This window comes from Dermacentor variabilis, chromosome 7 (assembly GCF_050947875.1).
Source record: "Dermacentor variabilis isolate Ectoservices chromosome 7, ASM5094787v1, whole genome shotgun sequence".
NCBI lineage: Eukaryota > Metazoa > Arthropoda > Arachnida > Ixodida > Ixodidae > Dermacentor > Dermacentor variabilis.
Genome location: NC_134574.1, coordinates 126,135,453 through 126,156,366, shown reverse-complemented (window position 1 = coordinate 126,156,366; position 20,914 = coordinate 126,135,453). Strand labels below are relative to the sequence as shown.

General features: G+C 48.1%; 1 protein-coding gene across 3 annotated transcripts; it reads left to right on the top strand.

Annotated features, from left to right (window-relative positions):
• Nucleotides 1-2,386: 2,386 nt before the first annotated feature.
• LOC142587871 (uncharacterized) lies at nt 2,387-20,580 on the top strand. Of its 3 annotated transcripts, none has more exons than XM_075699190.1 (3): nt 2,450-3,762; nt 18,184-18,315; nt 19,244-20,571. In XM_075699190.1, the coding sequence occupies exons 1-3, from the start codon at nt 3,058-3,060 to the stop codon at nt 19,373-19,375; spliced, it is 969 nt and encodes a 322-aa protein (XP_075555305.1). In that variant the 5' UTR covers nt 2,450-3,057; the 3' UTR covers nt 19,376-20,571. The 3 variants fall into 3 exon arrangements, 2 of the variants coding, with proteins under 2 accessions (XP_075555305.1, XP_075555306.1); XM_075699191.1 differs by lacking the exon at nt 2,450-3,762 and adding an exon at nt 14,548-15,561 and having other exon boundaries at nt 19,244-20,580; XR_012829632.1 differs by lacking the exons at nt 18,184-18,315; nt 19,244-20,571 and adding an exon at nt 6,602-11,059 and having other exon boundaries at nt 2,387-3,762.
• Nucleotides 20,581-20,914: the final 334 nt, after the last annotated feature.

Sequence of the window (20,914 nt, the reverse complement as noted above, 5' to 3'; positions counted from 1 at the left end):
AACATCTTGGTGCCGCGGACGCAACAGAGCCGGGGTGGGAGACGGCCTTTCCTTGCTGGCTGGAAGAGCGCGGTCCCGCGTCGCGATCCTGAACGGTAGCCGATGGCGCTGAAACGTCCAGCATCGACAAACATCGTAGATACTGTTCTCTTGTAGCCATTCGTACAAATTCCCAGCCGCCTCCATCGCTGCAATGCATCCCACTCATCACGCTCACCGGCTGAGCCTTGTATCGAGGAACCAGTGGGCGAGCTCGGCCTTTCTCCGGGAAGGAAACCATCCGGAGCAGTGCGACGGGGCCGCTCACTACGCAGCAAAGGAACTGCACAAAGAGCGGCGTTCAAAAGACTCGCGGTTACACCAACCTCTCTCTAGCAGCGCCGGCGTCCGTCTATATTCCGTCCAACACATAGTAGTCAACGCCATGGAAGCTACTCAAGAAGTTCGCTCAACAAAAATTATCCCTCCGCGCGTTCCGTCCATGCTTCGCTGCGCGCCAACAGCGTTCGCTGTTGCATGCAGCATGTACGTGAGGCTCCTGGCGACGGGTTCCAAAAAAAAAGAAAAGAAAACTACGAAAAGAACAATAAAAATGAAAATGATCTAAAAGAGCTGATTAGCCGCTATATGCCACCGTGTATTTGTTTCTAATGATTAAAACTTGTTTTATTGAATACTGAGCCTATATAAAGAACAGTTGCGTACGATTGCGGTCAAAACACATCGAACTACATCCCAGTGCGACCGAAGCCACCGAAAGAAGTCTCTCTAGTCTCCATAGTGTTGACTACTATGTATGGAACGAAGTACTGTGGTGGCTCGAGCGCCTGGGCCGACGTCATTGGAGGGACGCGTTCCTCACCAGCGTCTTGCCAGCGTCGCCAATAAACCAGTGGTGTGGACACGCGGCCAGTGGGGCCGTGCGAAGCGCCTGCGTTTATTTCGTTTTAATTGAATAACTCGTATAATGCCTTACAAGCCGGGTCTTTATCAAGAGAATTTTACGCGGCATTGTGCTACCGACAAGAACAGACAACAGAAAATAAACTACATACGAAGACTATGCAAAAAAAAAAGAACAACTACAGAACGGGCGAGGAGGTATACAACGGCAGGCTCTGCGGCCACGAGATGTTTCAGAAGACAGTGAAAACAAGCTTTTAGGGCACGGGTGCCTTTTTTTTGTTGCTGTTTTTATATGAGCAAGGTTCAAGTAGATGACAGATGCCTCACTTCCTCCTCGTGGTGCTTTTCGGTTCACCCGGTCCTTTCTGCACCTTGCGTTGGTCCCATGAAGGCTGGACTGTTTCTGTATGCTGAACTTTCTTGGACAAAAGTGAATTTTGAATTGTGCTGAAAGAGCTGCTGCTGTTGTCATTTCCTGCTGTGAAGCCGCTTGCGCTGCTTTCTTCAGCAAAAATCGTCGTCGCAAGGCACATCAAACCCATTCTCTTTGCTGAACAGGCAATACAGTCTCCAGCCTGCAAATTGGGGCTATCAGCTTCTTGAATGCAAGGCTCGGTAAGGGAACGCACCTACGGCGTGTGCAGTCGAAGACAAACTGTTTTACTTCGGCCGTTCCGCATCGGCGTCTTGTGGTTACCGTTGGCATTCGCCACCAGCGAGTTGCGCCTCGATTCCCTCGAAAAGTGTCAACACGGCTCCCTTTCGAAGTCGATCAAGGGACTTTCTTTTCGTCTTACAGGACATCCACTTTATGTTCTCTGCTGTACTTATGAAAAATCAGGTGCTATTCGAAATGTCGCTACGTATTTTGTCTTTTGCTTTCAGCGGTAGCTTACAACGAGGAATTTCTCTGTCGCCGTCTGCTTCAGCAGCTGCGGATCAGGTGGTCCGGCGAAGAAAGGAAACTTCTTGCATCATTTGCCACATTGGAATTGGTATAGCGGGATACAAGACTCTTCATCGATTATTGTTGTGTTGTTCCGCCTTTTGAAGCAAGAGTATCGACACACCTTGTGCCGTCGCGAATGATTAAACATGCTCCGCGCATAGTAAACAAAAGCGACGAAACCGAAAAGTAGGTAGTGCATAACGTTTCCTTCCGCGCGGACGTTCGCACGGGAAACATTTCGGCAAGGACACTTAGGACTGCTCAATCGCGGGAATGCTAAAAGCACTGCAGTCTCTGATTATTGCAATGTTTCTTTCCGCGCATTTATTGTCCGCGGAAGCTCTCGCCTGCGTTCTGACTGCGTCTCGGTGAGGCTAAAGCAAAACGCGCCAAGCGTCTCAGCGTGTTCGCTTGCCCGCGAGGAGGTCTTCCGAGCGTCCGCGTCTCGTGCGCGGCGCGAATCGTCAGCTCTAACAATGCCTCCTTTACCAGATGCCCGCCGTTCTCTTAGTTAAAGTTAGTTCAGCATAAATTCCGTGAGGCGGCGCTCGTTGCCTTTTCAACTTCCAGCGGATGTGGCAGCGGCGGCTGAATGCATCCGCCGGCGCGTTATATGCGCGCATTAGCGAGCATTATCGCGGGCCTCCGAGACGGTGACAGATGCCATGTTAATCTCAGAGGCGGCAGCACGTGATCTAAGTGGCAGACGTTCGCCGTGAGAGGCGCTCGTTGCCTCTTCGCGGAGGAGAGAGAAGGAAGAGGGCCAGGAACCGAGATCACCGGACAACGTGGCAGACATCTAGTAAAGGAGGCATTGGCTCGAACCACGGCCACGTCGGAACGGGAGCGCGTCTCTGCTCAGCAAGAGGCCGGCGCATTCTTTCGAGGTCGCCAAGCGTTTCGACCCGTTCGCAGCTTCCGCGAAGCCTCGAGACGTCGGGCTGCATCGATGGTGCGGAAACAGTCTGCGCGAACCCCGAAGCGGTCGTCCACCTCGCCCAGCCACAAAGCCACCAGGAAGGTCGAAGGCTACTACGAGGCGCGGTACGGAAATCGTGGCGTGCGGACTGGCCACCAGACGTTACTCGCCCGAGAAACGGAAGCGCAAAAACGTCGCAACGGGGGATAAGCCGAAGACACCGTTGAAGAGGCGTCACTCCGGTACTGAAGTGCAAGATGGCGCTTCAGCGGCAACAGAGGCGATGAGTTGCGCAAGCTGCGCCGATGAAGAACAAGTCGACGCAAGTGCTGAGGGATCCCTGGTCTCGTTCGTCGCCTCTGTGAGAGGAAAACGAAGGGTCCTGCATATGAAAAATACGAAACAGGTTCACGCCAGCCAAGTGGGTAAGACACCGAGTTCGGTACGCGAAGCCACGGCGAATCCCACAGTGCGTCAGCAGGCTGAAGAACCAGCCGTTGTTCTCGCAAGGAAAGTGCGCGGGCGTAAAGGTCGTCCGACGGCTTCTGGCGAGGCGCCCGAGGTACTGCTGGCACGTACCCGAGCAAAACGAGCAACGCAGGGAAAGCGTCGAGAGCTGTCTCCGTGTGTGCAACTGCGCAAACAGCGAGACGTAAATGACCGCAAAGAAAATGGTCGACGTCAAGTCGCCGTCCGATGGTCTCCAGCGCCCGCGAAGCGGCGAACGCGCCGTGTGTCGAAGACTTTGGTGCCTAAAAAACCAGCTCTAAGCCGGACACGCAGTGCATCTAACAAGAAGGCATCGAAGGACCAAGTCAGCACAAGCAGTGACGTCATTGGAGCCGCAGAGCACCATTCTTTACTGGGAGTATCGAGAGACGGGGCGCCATTTTGTGGACCCGTTGTATTTGCTTCGGTCTTGCCACCAGCGGTTGCGGTAGAGGGAGGACGTCAACCGCTTCTTAACTGTGACGCAACTGATCCGCAGGTGAGTGTTTTGAGTGTATTGTACTACATTACCTTAACAGAATGCATGGTCCGGATCGTGGTGGAAGAAGAGAAAAGGTGTCTGAATGGAGCAGTCTGTCTGCAGAGCCAGCTAACTACCATTCTGTTCGGGCTTGATTCCTCTGCTGGCAGGAGCGTTGCAGCGTTGTGTGTGTGTGTGGGGGGGGGTAATCATTTCCTGTCGTCTGCTACCCCAGCCCGTCACGTGAAAATTGTAATGCTTTGTATCTGCAAGAAACGCTCAATTTACGCAGACATTTAATTGTTATAGTGTACCAATTTAATTGTTTAATAGTAAAAAATTAAATTATAGGCACGCCGTAGTTGGGGACTCCGAAAATTTGGGCCACCCGGGGCAAAGAGTTCCTCAATGTATGACCTGGGTTCTTTAACGTGCACCTATATCTTAGTACACGGGTGTTTTCTCATTTCGCCCTCATCGAATTGTTTAATAGTGTAAATGTAGATTATCGGTAGCTATATAGGAATAACAAAGAAGTGAAAAAAATAGATCAGAGATAATACACATAGAGATACTAGTGCTCCAGAAAAAATGCATGGCCAAGCTTATATTACGGGTGGGCCAACTTAAACTTGGGTGTGGGCCAACTTGAACATGAGGGGTTAGCTAACTTGAAATTTGGGATGGGGCCAATCTAAATTTGGGGGTGAGCCAACCTAAATATGGGGCGGGCCAATGTGAAATTGGGGCGTGGACTAACTTGAAATTCGGGAGTGGGCCAACCTAAACTTGGACTTGGGCCAACTTGAAATTAGGGGTTGGGCCAACAGAAATTTGGGGGTGTGCTTACGCATAGTTAGGCAACTACCGTGGAGTTTCTGCATACTTTGAAACATCGTTTTGGTCACGAACAGTCGTTATCACTTTATCCTATACTCCGTTTCATACAGAGCAGTCAACGCTGTGGAGGCTAGAGAAACTTCTTGCAGTGGCTGCGTTCGCACCTGGACATAGTTCGATGTTATTTGACCATAATTGTGCGTAAGCTCAGTATAGAGTCAAACGAGTTTTAATGTTTAGAAACAAGCACACTGTGGTATACGGCTGGTAGTACGTTAATGCGTCGGTTTTTTTTTTCTTATTTACAACCCGTCGCCAGGAGCCTCACGTGGGTGCTCGCGCGAGCGAACGCGGTGGGCGCGCAGCGAAGCATGGACGGAACGCGCGGAGTGATAACTTTTGTCGTCCGAATTTCTCGCGTAGCCTAAACAGCGCTGACTGCTATGTATGCAACAGCGTATAGCTATCGCGGTTATCATGAGGACATTGATATGTATCCTGTTGGGAAATGTCTGTACAGTCGTGCATTTGTGTTTCTTGAATTTTCGCCCCAGTGTGATGTGTTAGCATTCAGTAAACTCGGTGGTCACTACTAGGTGTAAAGGTTAGAATAGAGTAACTTGCGAGATACTCTAGATTAAAATAACGAATATTAAAAGCAACCTGCGCGGTTAGTAGCAGTGTGCTTGCTTCGCATGCGTACTAATCACGAAAATCGCTGTAATCACAATATCGCTGCACAACTTGAAAAACATTGCACTTTGCAGTAGCCGGATCGTTTTGCAATCGTATACCACAGTTGAGCACTAGTGAACACCGTGTCTGTACAGTGGACTTTCACGAGTTGCGATGCACAATGACTGAATAGCGCTACTAAGCTTAGATATCTAGAAAGATGTACCTGAGCTTGCTTCCCAAAGGCTCGCCAGACACTTAGGGTGGCACCCAGACATATATTGGACAGTTTACTGGCGATTCGATTGAGGGGAGCCCCATGTTTGAGGAGCCCCGCGGTTGATGCATGGCTGCTATAAGCGTCCCCTTTGAAACGGGGTGGTGGGTTGCGCCACCAAATTCTTGTTCTCATTTCGCTTAATGACCTACCCATATTTTAACTCCCGAATTGCGACACCTGCCGATAGAGACCCAAACCACGACCCACCCCCCCCTCAAAAAAAGAAAATATCGCCGGCGTGGCAGTTCCGTTCTGTAACCTTATCTTTTCTTCCACCGTCGTGTGAGACGTGTATCTGATACGACAGCATCCAATGTCCTATTTAGCGAGAACGCCGGCGTCTGTAACAGGAAAGCGGCACCTAAATTCCCATTGGCTGCAACGCCAAGCCACGTGCGCCTCTATCGCTGTCGATTAGGTGCGTCAGGTGTGAGGTGAGGAGAGGGCGTCGCCGCGACGAGCTCACTCTTACTGTCGGAAGCTTGCGTTATCCACGAATCGTTTCTACGCGCAAGCTTTCGCATGCGTTGTAACTTCGACTCGGTAAACGCTATAAAGAAATAAATGTATAAAATGCAGAATAAATTTGAAAGGACAAACGCTGGCGGTAGTGAGTTTCAAACCTACGACCCTACGCACAGAAGTCGAATTGGGCTGAACTGGGCTGAACCAGCGCCTCCTAGATATCAGTACGGCGCACTGTGCTTTTTTTGACATCATGCTACTTTGACTGAAATTTCCATTGCCAAGCCCAGCGTGACGGAAGCGGTGACGTCAAAATAACTGCGCCTTACTCGGGAGCATCCCCATTAGATTCTATGACAGTTGAGTAAGGTAGCATAGCGTCCTGAGCCGAAGTGCACCGGCCTTTTGCCATCGAGGAGGCGTTGTCCAAGTGTCTCAACGCGCTCGCTTGGCCGCGAGGTGTTCATAAACCGAAGGACCACTCCGCGGCATTCAGCTGGACATTAATGCTTTCAAATTCACAAACCATAAAATTACTTAGGTGTCTTCGGATTGATTTATAGTGAGAACGCTTATTAGGAATACTCATCATTGCAGGAGATACTGATGACATCGGTTACTGTCCCTGGTTCCAGTAAAGCACCGTGTGCGTTAACGCAAGACCCACCCAGTCGGGGCAGAGGCAAGGTGATTCCTGTGAAAGCTCATCAGCCGATCTTGGCGATGGAAACGGCGCTCATTAAGGATTCTGTAGTTGAAAGCTGTGATGTACGTCGAAGCTGTGCTGTAACCATGGGATCACGTTTTGACAGGGGCGACATGGGGTTTGATGCCGATACATGTGTCGTGTTCTCAAGCTACTGCGAAGATGTTCACACAGGTGAGTATAGAGCTTGTGGACGGGATGTATTGCTACAGCTGACTGAAGAGGATTGTCGACCAACGGCCGTCCCACTGATCTCGCCTTCTTGCTCAGCAGATGGCAGGAGTGACTTGGCTGCTGCGACGTGTTGGCTTCTGACACCAGATCACCTCAGAGCTCGAGAGTTGAGTGCGGCGGTAAGCAAGCATGCCAGTGCAACGAGCGCCAGAATCGGCCTTCCGGACTTTGCTCAATCAGAAGCGACCGAAAGTTCTGCGAACGCAGCCACCATTGCCGAGTTTCATTGTGGCGAAAAGGGCACAACGACCTCGAGAGGCATTCGCGAAGAAACTGATACAACCGACGGTATCGCTCGTCCGCATGAACCAGTGTTTGGACTCGTCAGCTCGCCGCAAAAGGACTGTCAGTCTTCGCCGATCTCATTTGACGATGGTAGCAGCATTGCTGCGGACGATAAATGCGCTTCGTCGCAAGGTGGGCCAGAAGATGGGGACACGGTTCTCGGTGCAGAAGGCGCGTCCCGCGAGGAGACGGAGAGAGCAGGTGATTTGCAGGGTGGATCTGGCATCCTTCCAGGTCGGCACAGACGGCCGGCCCTACTTGGACTTTTTCCCGAAGAATGTTCATCGCGAAACTGTCCGGCAGTAGAGAACATGGCGGCTCACTTGTGTGCAGATAGTAATGTGCCTGTACCAGACAGCGTTGCTTCCAGGCGAAGTCAGTCTAGCGACGATTGCAGGCTTGCCAAATCTGTAGAGGATGAGCACTGCAATGAACAACGGAGGCAGTGCTGTGACGTAGTGTGCAACAACATTGCCCCTCAACCAAATAGGGGTGGTGGAGATGAAATGAATACTCAATCCGAGATCCTGCTTTCCTGTCAAAGGGTATCCTTTCAAAGAGTGTCCATTGATAAAAACACGCCTGACACTGGACCCGAGAGCACCCTTTCATGTCAGCAAAGGAACTGTGTAAATGGGGAAAATGAGATTGTGTTGTTTGAAAGCCCTTGTGCTGAGAAGAGGGGGTCTGAGTACGGCGACGTTTTTCGCGAATACCAGAACATTCCGCGCGAGCGAAGTCATTCACCAGATTGCACTTCTGGACCGAGTCCCCACGCCGCTGATAGCGCACTTGTCGAACCCGGAAACGACGTTGAGTGTTTAGAAAGACGGCTTGCCGACAATGACAGACTTGGTGTGTATCCCGAGTACCAGAAGGTTACTAATCTGCAGATGCGGTCGAGATACACCAATGTCATTGGTGAGTCGGAAGATGAAACTTCTTTTGGGAGAAGTTGCGCCGCTGACGGATGGCTTGACACGTCGGAACGCTTGCATTCTCAGCGCAGACGGTCTCTGCATGTTGACGTGCCAGTTACAGCACAAGAAAACGACATGTCTCGGCAGCCACGGTGCGGTGGTGACGACTTGCTTCCCGAGTCAACGATCTTGGATCCTCCAAAGACGGCAACGTCCGAACAGGTAGTTGAAGTTGAGCACGAAAACTCTCCGCCCAAGCCCAGGGAATCTCTAGTTACTATTCCCGAGACCTTACCACTACAGCTAAGATGGAGTAGGGTTCCTGACCATAGAATGTTTGTATCTGCGGAGTCTGAGGAGTCTGCTGCTGCGCGGACACAATCGGCAGACGAGGGAATCGATGATCGCGAAAACTTTCTTACCCAGCAAACGTGGCGCACATCCAGTTTGGTTGCTGATTTGGAGCGCTTGCCTTCTTTGAAGAGGTGGTCTGCACTTGAAGAAACGCGTGTTGCGGAGGCGGATAATCCTTCCTGTGAGCTTGACCAGCCAGTAGATAACGCAACTGATGCCTCTGGGGAATTTCTTCGTCTGGGCAGAAAGAACGGACTCGATGACGCGGTTGTTCAGGCTCAGTACTCACTTCGTGCACAGGCACAGCCTGACAGTAATGATACATTTCCTTCCCAGCTCGGACAGCCCGCCGACGAGCCTCTTTCGCAGTGCCAAGACATTCGATGTTCGGAAATTCGATCTACTGACGATAGCGGGCCGCTTGAGGCTATCGAGGCCGAGAGGCATCATTCTTTTTCGATGCAATACAACGCCAACGGAGGGCGTGTGTCCGATTGCTTTTCTTCACGTCATAAAGGACCTGATACCTGCAAGAGTGTTTCCGAGCAAACGCAATGCGTGTGTGAGGAACCCCTGCCTGTTGCCCAAACCGACAATCTGCCTTCTGAGCAGACACATGCGGATGACAACGTGCTTGTGGTGCCAGATAACTTCCCTGTCCGGTTCGGTAGGTTAGCCGCATTTTCTGAGCGTACGAACACTGCACGCAAGCGTAAGGCGCATCAACGGAATGATAGACAGACCGTTCCCCTACGGTCTGTACATTATCCCTCCTTAGTTGAGTCTGAGCTGTCTGCTTCCTTGCGGAGACGTCCGGCAGTTGACGCACTTGCGTCGGAAAGCATTCCTTGCCAGTCTAGGGCGTCTGCTAATGATGAGCCAAGTGCAGTGTCTGATGGTGCTGCTTGTTTTCAAGACCCGTCTGCAGATGAGGACCTAATCATCGTGTCCGAATTATTTCCCCTTTCGTGGAGCGGCTCTGGAGCTGACGATGATGATGTGATTATTGAATCTTTGGATTCTGACAGTGGGAGAGGAGAGTCGGCAAGCGATGTGTCAGAGACCTCCTCCTCCTCCGAACGCAGATGGTCTGGACATTACGATGTCCCTGCTTTGTCCGGAGGCCTCACTTCTTGTCCAATCCGCCCCTCCCACCGATGTGGTTCCGTCGAGACAGCGGGTTCATGTGGCCTCCCTCTTCGGGCCCCGGCGCACAGCGAACAGGAGGCGGCTTCTACACCCGGCAAAGGGACGAACGTCTACGACCTTAGAAAGTGCGTGCGGGACGCGTTGTTCGAACTCGACACCGTGGCAGCTCTTCACATGCTGCGGCTGTGCCGAGAAGAGAAGGCAAGACGGCGAGTATTTCGCCTGTACAGAGTGGGCCACTACAGCCGTGCGAGCGGAGCCTACGGCGCGCAAATACGCGGTATAATGCGCTCTGCCATCGAACGTAAGCGCCTGCAGTGGAACAGGATAGCGGCATTGCTTCCTGCACTAGGGAGTATAGGGTGTCATTTCCCAGGGCCGCGATGTTGCAGCGAACGGCTGTTAACTGACCTACAGGATCTCAGAAGAAGCGTCAAGATTTAGACGAAATGTTACCACCAGTTTCGTCATCGGTTGTGGATTTTGTAGCTAGCACGACGTTTATCTCTAGTTGACATATTTGCGAAATTTGCTTGCGTTTTTCTGCGGTTTGGCTAATGCACCAAGAAAATACCGCCCAATATTCTGTTTGTAGGTACTTTCTTGTCATAGCATTTCATTTGTCACTGTGCTATGTTTTGTGCTATGCTTTGTTATGCTGCGTATGCAAGGAATCGTATAATGTTTCGAGTAAGCTCTTTGTCTCTCATAAGTGCTCCCTAACACTGTGACCTTGTTGTGAGCCTAAGAGGGAAAAATGCAAAAATAGTTAGAATAGCCTGATGCATTGTGTGTGTGGATGAGACAGCATGTACCAGTCATCCACAAGAATCTAACCTCAAACGAGCTATAATGAAAGCTATTTCAATTGTCTGCCTTGCCACATATATATTTAGACTCGTGTTCACACATCTGATGTCCGAAGTCTCTTTTTGGGCGACTTCCTTGTGGACATTAAAACGCCACCGAAAAAGAAGGGAGATATTGCTTAAGCGGCCCTTGTCTAGGGGCTCCACCCATTGAGCGTTTTATTGTTCAATAAAGTTCTTGTTCTTCTTAAGCAGTACTGCTGCACAACATGTATCTCGAGTTGGCATATTTGTGAAATTTGCTTGCGTTTTTTTTGCGCTTTGGCTAATGCACCAAGAAAATACTGCAATATTCTGTTTGTGGGCACTTTCTTGTCATGGCATTTCAGTTGTCACTGTGCTGTGTTTTGTGCTGTGATTTCTTATGCTGCGCATGGAAGGAATGTTATAATGTTGCGAGTAAACTCCAAGGTCCTCCGAGCTGTGATGCAACGGGCTCGAAACATCGCCGGAATCATCTTAGGGACCCTGGACTGAGGGTTCCTTCCACACTGCTCTCGCCATTCATATATTATTAATAAAGATGTTTTACTCTCTCCTTGTCTCTCATAAGTGCTCCCTAACTCTGTGACGTTGCTGTGAGCCTAAGAGCGAAAAATGCGAAAATAGTTAGAATAGCCTGATGCATTGTGTGTGTGGATGAGACAGCATGTACCAGTCATCCACAAGAATCTAACTTCAAACGAGCTATAATGAAAGCGATTTCAATTTACTGCCTTGCCACAAATATATATTAGACTGGTGTTCACAGATCTAAGGTCCGAAGTCTCTTCTTGGGCGACGTCCTTGTGCGCATTAAAACGCCACCAAAAAAGCAACTGAAACGTTGCTTAAGCAGGGGCCCTATAACTTAAAATTATTCCGATATGTTTTTATTCCAATCTTCTGACGTCAAATTTGCGTAACCGTTAACGCAAGCATCGGGCGGTCACCCGCAGGGTTGTTTGAACAGATCAATCAAACGCTCTCCTCGTTCATAGGAGGTCACTTTTGTTTGCTTGAAAAATGAATAATATTGCTTACACTGAGCGGCTTGTCATATCTAATTGGCTGACAAGAGGCGAGGAGCACGCTCAAGTGGAGAGGGATTTGATGGGGCCGAGCCACTGCAACGAAAATCGATAACCGGGCAAAGAGGGTGGTGACGGCGTCTGCGATTGGTCCACTTTCCCTTACTTAGCCTGTGGTGGCTGGCCGAAAATCGCAGCAGCATGCAACGGAAGCTTAAGAATGGCGCTAAAATGGATCCTCAGTAAAGAAGAGCTGGCAGAACGAGGTCGTAAACGGGTCGAAAGTGCTCAATAACGTTACACGGCCATGCAAAAAGTTTTATTATACGCAAATAAACCCAGGCTCTCGGGAAGGTGCGATTAGCCAGTGCCTGAGCGATCGGCGGCAGCCATATTTTATTCCTTTCGGAACGGGGCAACTTGCGGCTATTCAGAAGAAAACTGAGTTTTGTTCGGAATATTAACGCATCTTTAACGCATACACGTCACTTTGACGCGGTGAGTTTTTGCGGTTTTGTGACGCCGCGTGACAGACAGGTGAAGTGGGTGCAGCCCGAAAACTTTTGACCAATGGCCGAGGGCGAATGGGGAAAAGGCGTCGAATCAGAAATAACTATTTTTATATTCGGTCAAATCATGCATAATCACTGTGCACACGTCATATCAGATGGGAAGCTATCGCGGTTTTCGTGACGTCGCGTGACAGACAGGTGAAGTGTGCGTGTCCCAAAAAGTTTTTGACCAATCGCGGATGCCTGATTGCAGAATTGTAATAGAAAAGTTGGAATAGTTTTACGTTGTAGCGCCGCAGTACTGCTGCACAGAATGTTCACCCGATACATGAGGGAGTTGTACAACTCTGTGAAGTAGCCATAAATAACTTACAGTAAGGATATCCATTGTTTTAGAACGGCTTCAGCGAGGCATGCCGAAATGCCAATAAATGAAATGGCGTCCCTTATATAGTATACAAATTTACAGACAAACTGGAAAGGTCCTTCAAACAGCCCTTGTCATAACAATTTTCTTGTATTTAGCAACAATAAACTGGCAACTACTGAACGCAACTACCAGGACTGGTGAGCTATAGAATATCTGTAATGATAGTAACTTCGAAAGCGCATTCTGCATTACATTTGATTGCTTACCCCTGAACAAGTTTTTTAGAAGAAATGCTCCTCATTCAATAGATTATGTAGAGATTTCAAAAAGAGTGACAGTGACAGTGACAAGAACTTTATTAGAGTGTCCTGAGGAACTTGATTGGGGGGAACCGAAGGCTCCCCGATCAAGTTGGTGGCTCCGCCCACGACGGGACAGGGAGATGGTGACTCTCCGCGACGTCGCGGGCCCTCTGGACGGAGAGTAATTGCCAAATTTTATATCAATCTTCTGGATTTGTACACTGTAGAAATTAAATGCGCAAAACGCACCACAAAAGAAATCAATGCGTACTGTTATAGGAATGTTCCACAATTTTTTGCCCTGTACTCAAAAGTACAATGTGCATGCATTTTTTGTATTTTGCTCAGCTATCTTGAAATACGGCAGACAGGCAGCTGAAAAGCACTTCGCTTGAAGCAAATGGCAGCTCGTCGACACCAGTGAACTCTCAAGAGAAAGGGTCCGTGTAAACTAATGGTATTAAAGATCCCAAAGCTGGGACACGTTGCCCGTATCCTTGGCTTGGATTCATACTGAACACGGAACAGTGCAATATGTGTATGTGTAGCGCTGTGTCTGCGTCTTCTTATTGTTGGTCCCTGTAGTATTGCGCTGCTCTGTGTCTATTATGCATCCTGAAGCTGCTATGCGGCATGCCATAGTGGAGGGATGATTAATTTTAAAGTGATGATTAATCTTCGTTAGTCCGTCGTTATGTCTCAGGAGGTTACGCTGAAATTTTGCAACAAGTAAAATTTCAGGCAGGAAGGCAGGCACCAGACTCAAATATGTGGTAAAAAAGAGTATTTGATTATGAAAAAATATTGAACACATGAAAAATCTTATTGAAACCTAGGACACGACTTCTTAGCGCTATGCTATTACTTTTTCGCTCTTGGTCAGTGGTCTGACCGACGTTCCGCCCCTGTTATGAACCGGAATAGCCGGCCATTAACGGTGAGCGATAAGAGTGTTGTTGAATCGAGCGGTAAGTATCATTACAATATCGCAGTACTTATATAGTTTTATTTATACACAGTGCTTCAACGCCCTGTCCTGGCGTATGTTTTCAAAAGTGACACCCTGCTCTTAATATGAAATATGTTCATACACATATAATGATTATTATAAAGCCATCCTCTGATTGAGATGTCTCGATTAAAAGGAAACCTCGTTGTTATAATCTCGGCCCCTATCTGTCCTGCAATATAAAAGACAAATACGCGAGGACGCTCGAGAACACAAACAATACAGACAGGTTATCTCAACGCGGGCTTTCAAACTCAACTTTATACATAAAAAAAACTTCACATGAGATTAATAGTTGATTGAGTGTCAAACAGGAATCGTGTGCCAACGCGCGAAGCCCATGACACATCGACGTATACATTGCACATGTACTGTACTTGCAGAGATGCCCATACAACGAGGAATTCCTAGTAAGGAAACTAGCGAACAAACAGCAACTTTCAGTGCTTCCATACGTGTGTGTCCATTCAGTCACAGCAGTCAGCGCTGGTAGCATGCTTCATAGGAGACTGCAAGTATGCGAAAACAGCAACTAAAACACTCGTTAAATTGCTTGCAAAATGTGCGCAGCAATAGAGACAACCTACGCTCAGAAGGCGCTCCGCTCTAGTTACACAAAGCTCATTACATGAACCATAAACCACAAGAACGCGTGCGCCAGGGCAAATATTAATTACTTGCGTTTCGAGACGTAGTCGGCAAACATCTTGGGTCAACGGTCGTGGTAGGAGCCAGTCGGAAGACGGTGTTTCGGAGACCGGTCGCCCTCAAAAGAGGCAGTGGGGAGATGTGATTGATATTGGCGTGCCGGGAGGCTATTCTCCTCAGCGAAGCCGCTTCTCTCGTTCTAGCCATTCCCTCGAAACTACTGGTGCGTTCAAAGTGTCATTGCTAGCCACGGCATGGCGCAACCAGCGGACGGCTTCGACAGCCGGTGTGCTTACGAATTTCCTCGACCATAGTCATAGTCGTAGACGCGTCGTCTTGTTTGAACTCAACACTTTGAGAACTCTGTACGTCTTGCAAATGTGTTCAGACGAGGGGACCAAGGCGCCGGGTGAGACAACTCTCCAGAGGAGACAGGCACATCCGTGAAATGGGAGCCTACTCAGCCGAAATACGTTCCCTGGGGCGGAACCGGCGAAGGGTTAATCCGCTTTGGGTTCCGTTGCTGTGGCTTGGCTGCTTGCTTGCGACCATGGCCGCGCACAGCAGCCGCGTTGCCTCGAACACTCGCGGGTACTGTGCGCGCGCGCGTTGGTTATCTCTAAGGTACGACTAGATACATATGAAAACATGGCGGCGCCTCTCGCCTTTTGCCTTGGGCTGCTCTTCCGGTGCCGTCAACGACTGGAGGTTCGAGATGTGTTTTTAGAGCTGACAGGAGTTTCAGCGTCATTATCCTCTTTCGAAGCCAACCGCCTGTTGGCTTTGCAGCGAACTGAAAGAGACTGTCAGGTTCCGATGATCAAGTGGTCGCTCCACAGAGAGGAAGGTCCTCTGTGCGCTACATTTTCTCGCCTCCGGCAGCTTCTAGAACTCTGTAGATGCCGAAGTTTTTGAAGGAATGGCCCAGTCCTCTGTAAGCGACACCATTCACGAAGCTGCTCTTGTGATCACTGTCTTTGGCCCCCAGAAGGGCTGGGTCAGTTTTCTTATGACCTCGGCTGCCCAAGCCAGCGCCAAGGTGACGTTCGGAAGCAGAAGGCGAATTCCGGGTGCTGTCGCCAGCGTGGACGGCACGCTGATTGTCATTCATCAACCGAAAGGGCTCAACCCAGGGGAGACCCAGAGCTTCAAGACCCGGAAAGCATACTATGCGCTCAACACCATCGTTGTGAGTACTCGTTGCATTTACCATTTCTTGCTCGTTTAATTTCTCAAACCGGCTATCCTAGGCATCTCTCATGACCATTTGTGTACGTAGATAGCTACAAACATACCAGTGTGCATTCTAGGAAACTTTGCAGTTTTTGCCAGTGTTCACTTGTGTTCTAAGTGCAATCTTATTGAACGCGTCACATGATGTGCGCTGTTTGAAAATGCATATTTTCTTTTTTTTTTGGTGGTTGAAAGTTCAATTTTTTTTACTTTTCTCACTTGTCTGTAGCTTTAATTGAGGCTGCTTTTTGCATACTCGCAATGGGCAAGTTACATGAGCTGATAACGAACTGCTGCAGCAATTTATTCCACTTAAATTTTTTGGTTAGTATCGCGGCGCAGGTAGATTCATGTAGTTTCGCGTTATTTGCAATGCTTACTCTGGGTCATTTATTTTTCCCCACTTCGCTTCACATATGGCACCTAGAGTGTGTGATGACGACATGAAGTTCCCAGACATCGACCCCCGGTCCCCGGAGTCATGCGACGACTACTTTCTCTGGCGACACACCCTGCTGCACAGCTGCCTTGGAACTCTCCTGAGACCGGGGGAAGTCGCGCTTAATGAGTACTGCCAATTAGAGACTAGGATATTATTTGGACATAAACAACAACCCGACATGCAACTGTAGTCGTTCCTAGAGATGTGCTATATGCTTCCAGTGGACATTCCTTCATGATCAATTGGCCGCGCTTTCCGCATCCTGCAGACATATCTTGCGTTTGTGTGTGTGTGAGAGACAGAGACAATTTATTAGAAAGGCAGAGAAGTCGGCCTGAGGTAGCATGCTCTGGCCTGCTGCTCTGCAAAGGGGAAACGGGAAAGGGGACAAAAAAGAGTGATCAAAGGTGATGAGGATATGAAGGAAGGATGCATACGTGCACTAACACAGTGGTTTTCTTAACGCTTTGCGTCTAGGCCGGTGATCTTCAAACAGCCCAGAGTAGCCCTCGTAGGTTGATGCCTCTGTACGGTCCCACATTGCGGACAAAATAGTAGTTTTAGGAAATGTTTGACTCCCAGTGCCTGCTATCGTCGAAGCCAGTGTCTTTCGCTGTGATGCATAAAGAGGGCAGTCGCAAGAAAAGTGTTCTAGAGTCTCAGACACTTGGCAACGTTCACAGATTGAGCTGTTAACACGGCTGATAAGCTGTGCATAGCATTGAGAGAAGGCGACGCCCAGGCGAAACGTCCAGCCAGAGTCTATTTCAAGCAGGCGCCTGTACCGATGGTCTGGTGGAGTCCATTAATGTGCTGTGAAATCTCACATGAGCGCAGCCAACAAAGACTTACATCGCTTTGAGAGTATGTGTTCTTTATGTAGAGAGCTTTAGAGTTCTTGCGTCTACATCGTATAGCTCATTGTCGGCCAAGCCACAGTGACCAGGTACCCCTTTGAAGGTAATTGTGTGTCTGTTCCTCTGAACAAAATCAAATATTTGTAGGACGTCTAAGAGAATCTGTGGATTGTAGCGCTGATCTTGTGTCAGAAAGTGTAGTTCATGTATGTGGCGTCAAGTGGGAGACAAAACGGACATCTTCGATGCGTGTGCATGAGGACATTAAGGATACATGTTGGATGCATTCCTCAGATGCACGTAGCCAAACCTTTTGTACAGTTTCCAAAAATGACTATTACGTTCGCAGTAGACACTGCGTGGTAGATGCAATGCCCCACATAGATCATATACCTAGATCATATACATTGTGTGCATGGTTAGCGTACACAAGTGCAGTGTGTTTCTTCTTTCCCTTTGCCCTCTGCCAGGCACAGGTTACACATTGAAGTGAGTTGAAGTCTTGAGGCAAGTTGTGTCAGTACGTATGCAATGCATGCTGTACATAGCTGCAGACATGATAGCTTCAGTATATAATTTGAACATATGGGGACAGTTACTTCTCCCAAAAAGAAACTAGAAGATGAAGGCTCTTGGAGGAGCAGTCATGTGTCGCCAGTACAAAGTCTGCATAGAATATCCTTGGTATGACCATGGAAATATAAACGAACATTCGTGTACAAAGGCTCTATTTGTCTCCGAAATAGCGCATAGATATGCACGATGTGAATTTCCGATCCCACAGACACTGATCTCATAAGGAATTACTTTATATTACTCAACGACATCAGCACCTGTCACATTTTGATCTCGCAGGAGACTCACGCGATCCCCTGGAACCCTGGATAATGACACCTGTCCCGAGGCACCCATCTGTAGACACACCAGAGGGGCGATCAAAAAAGAATGCGCATGCCTCCATGCGGAATGTTGTGGAAAGTTGCATCAGGCTTCCGAAGAGCAGGTTCCGATGCATTCGACGGTACCGGGCCCTGATCTACACTCTTATGAAAGCACCTGCTATAGTGGCAGCCTGGGCAGCTCTCCACAACACTGCGCTGGAGGCAGGTGAGCCATGTGTTGGTGTTGTTGATGATGATGACGATGTCTTAGAAGGTGTACTGCAGCACCGCCAGAGCACGGGTGGAGAGTTGCGGCCGGAAGCAAGGCGCCTACCACCAGCACACGACTGGCGTTTGAGGGGAAGACTGCAAAGGAACTTTGTGGTCAACCTTTTCAGAGGACTACAGGGCACGACAGGGACCACACATTGCCTACCTGCAGATGGTGCGGTGCCTCCTGCGCCACTCTAGTGGCCACCACTAGGAGCCACATACCCTTCCGTGAGGCACACCTCCCACATGCTTGCCAGGTGAAATGTCTTGCTCAATTTGTTCTTTTAACAAGTGGTGAAAACCGTCCCTCCCTGAAATTTTGCCAGGCCTGGTGAGAAGACTACACTAAACGTGGATAAGGACCGCATCAGGATGAAAATGTGCATTTGTAGATCTCATGTGGTCGTAACGGCTGATTTGCTCTACACCAAACATTTATACCTTAGAAAAGTGTATTGATATATTGCTTGCATTTATTACATTTCCCATCCTTGCAAAGTAAGCAGACGATGAAAAGCAAATTTAGCAGGACCAGTGCAGACAAAAGTGATTGAAGTACTAATTTAACTAATATCGTTAAAATTTCGATTGCCCCAACTGCATAATGTTTCGCAATTAGACAGTCATTTATAAAGCGAACCATGTGCAATATATACGATCACTGCAGTTTGAAACACTTGCATTAAAGAAAAGACACAAGGACATAGTGAATGCTAAGTTATGTTTATTTTCAAATAACAAGTTTGCAGCTCAAGCATGAATAAGTTGTGGCAAGGTTACTTCCTATGTACATGTCTTTGGAAGCTCAAACAGGAAATTAAGCTTTATTTGATAGTGGAGTGCGAGTGTGGTGTCGTGTGCCCTTTAAAAGTGTAATGCACTTCACCTCTACGCCATTGACGCCAGTTCATTTTTACTCTTGGCAACTGCTGTCTAGTGGATGACTATATACCCTCACTGGTGCATCACAACAACTTAGCGGTGACATAGAGCTAGCTAAGACGACCTCACTAGTAAAGTATGACAAAACCAAGACCAATTAGGTACATGTTTTAAAAGTAAGTAAAGCAGCAAGTGGTCTTTCACTCTCAAACAGAAGGTGTCGAAACGAGTCGATAGAAAAATGAAACGTTGCATCGCAAAGCTGGATTCGGTGACAGCTGGTGCTTCCTTGCCATCATGCAGCCAGTCCTTCCTGCACAAGCAAAGCCAGCAAGTGCGCTCGTGCTGTGGAGTTCCCACGGCACCTCAACAGCCCGGCCTAGCACTCTGTGGCCGTGCGACATCTGTGCAGTGCTGCGTGACACCTGTGCATAGTTGCAGCCAAACTTCACGTGCAGTGCTGTGCAAAGCCTGTGCACAATTCTGTATATTGTATGTTTTAGTGTTTCCAAGTAGCGAGCGGTTGTGAAGCACTGAGACCTTACTATTAACTTATGGTTGATGTGTGTTTCGGGGACAAACATTTGTATTTTTGCACAGCTATTTGTGCCAGGGTACAAAGACATTACTTGGACTGATATCAGCGTTCTTGCAGTCTTCTGCGTCTTCTGTTGGTATATGTACTCTGCCTGCAAATACTTCGCGAATATTTGCCTAATATTTACCTAATTACCTAATATTTACTACAAATATTTACCTAATACCTTGTAACATATATATAAGGCAATATGTTGATGTGTGCCTAACTTGCTAAAGGATGCACATGTGCCCCTCCACAAATTTCGTTTGCTTTATTGTTAGACAACCATGGTGCGGTAAAAGCCAATAGCACAATGTGAATAAAATATTGAAAGTCTTCACAGATGTGTGCTTTATGAAGTACACAGAAGTTCTAACTTTTCGTATTTGTTTTTGCAGTGAATGGCAGGCAAGAATATTGGGCTTCTTTTCGAAGGCCATGTCATTCATTTGATGTGTAAGTTATGCAGCAATGGAGTGGCATATATAGAAATGTCAACCCGCCTTGTCCAATGAAGCATTTAGACACTAAGATGGCAAACGCTGGCAATGGATGTAGTACTCTGCTTGAGAGAAAAGCAACAACAGTTGCAGGAGCATTTCCTTCGCTATGTATCACTGTGCTTCAAGCAAGCGCTCTTTAAATCTAGCACAACTAGCTGATCGTTCGCTCGCGGAAGCATATAAGTATGGCTCCTGGCGACGGGTTGCACATAAAAAAAATTTATTCAGCCCCTCCACTCTTTGAAGAAGGACGACTAGCTAAGCTAGCCTCGACGCTTCTATGTACGGTATATACAGGTATTATTATTTTGACTATTATGATTATTCAAGGACATAAACACTAAATACATCTTTTGACTGTGGAGTGATTGATTGTTATTCTTTTATGATGACGTGTGCAAGTACTACCGCATGGCAGACGGGAATTTTACAATATATACAACTTCACTGTGAACTATGTAATTAAGGAAAGTATATGAAACTCGGCATAATGTTAGAGTCGTCCTTGCGGCTAATTGTCATCTAAACTGTTTTGAGATAGTGTCAATAAACAAGAGTTGCAGCCGTTTTCTGTAACCACGCATGCTCCGTAGACGGTTAGGTATTGACAGCAGACGGAAACGCTCAAACGTTTGCAAGTTCCCTCTGGGTTAAGTTATTCCGAGAAGTAAATGAAACTCGACGTGATGATAAAATCGTTTTAGCGGCCAATTTCAGTATGAGTCGTTTCGGGATAGTTTAGGTAAGAAAAAGAGCTATTGTTACTGTAGCTATACTCCCTCTGTAGACGACCATGTATTGACAGCAGATGGGAAGTCGGTAACGTTTACAACTTCACTGTAAACTAACTAATTATAACAACTAAATGAAATTTGGCGGAACGACAGATCA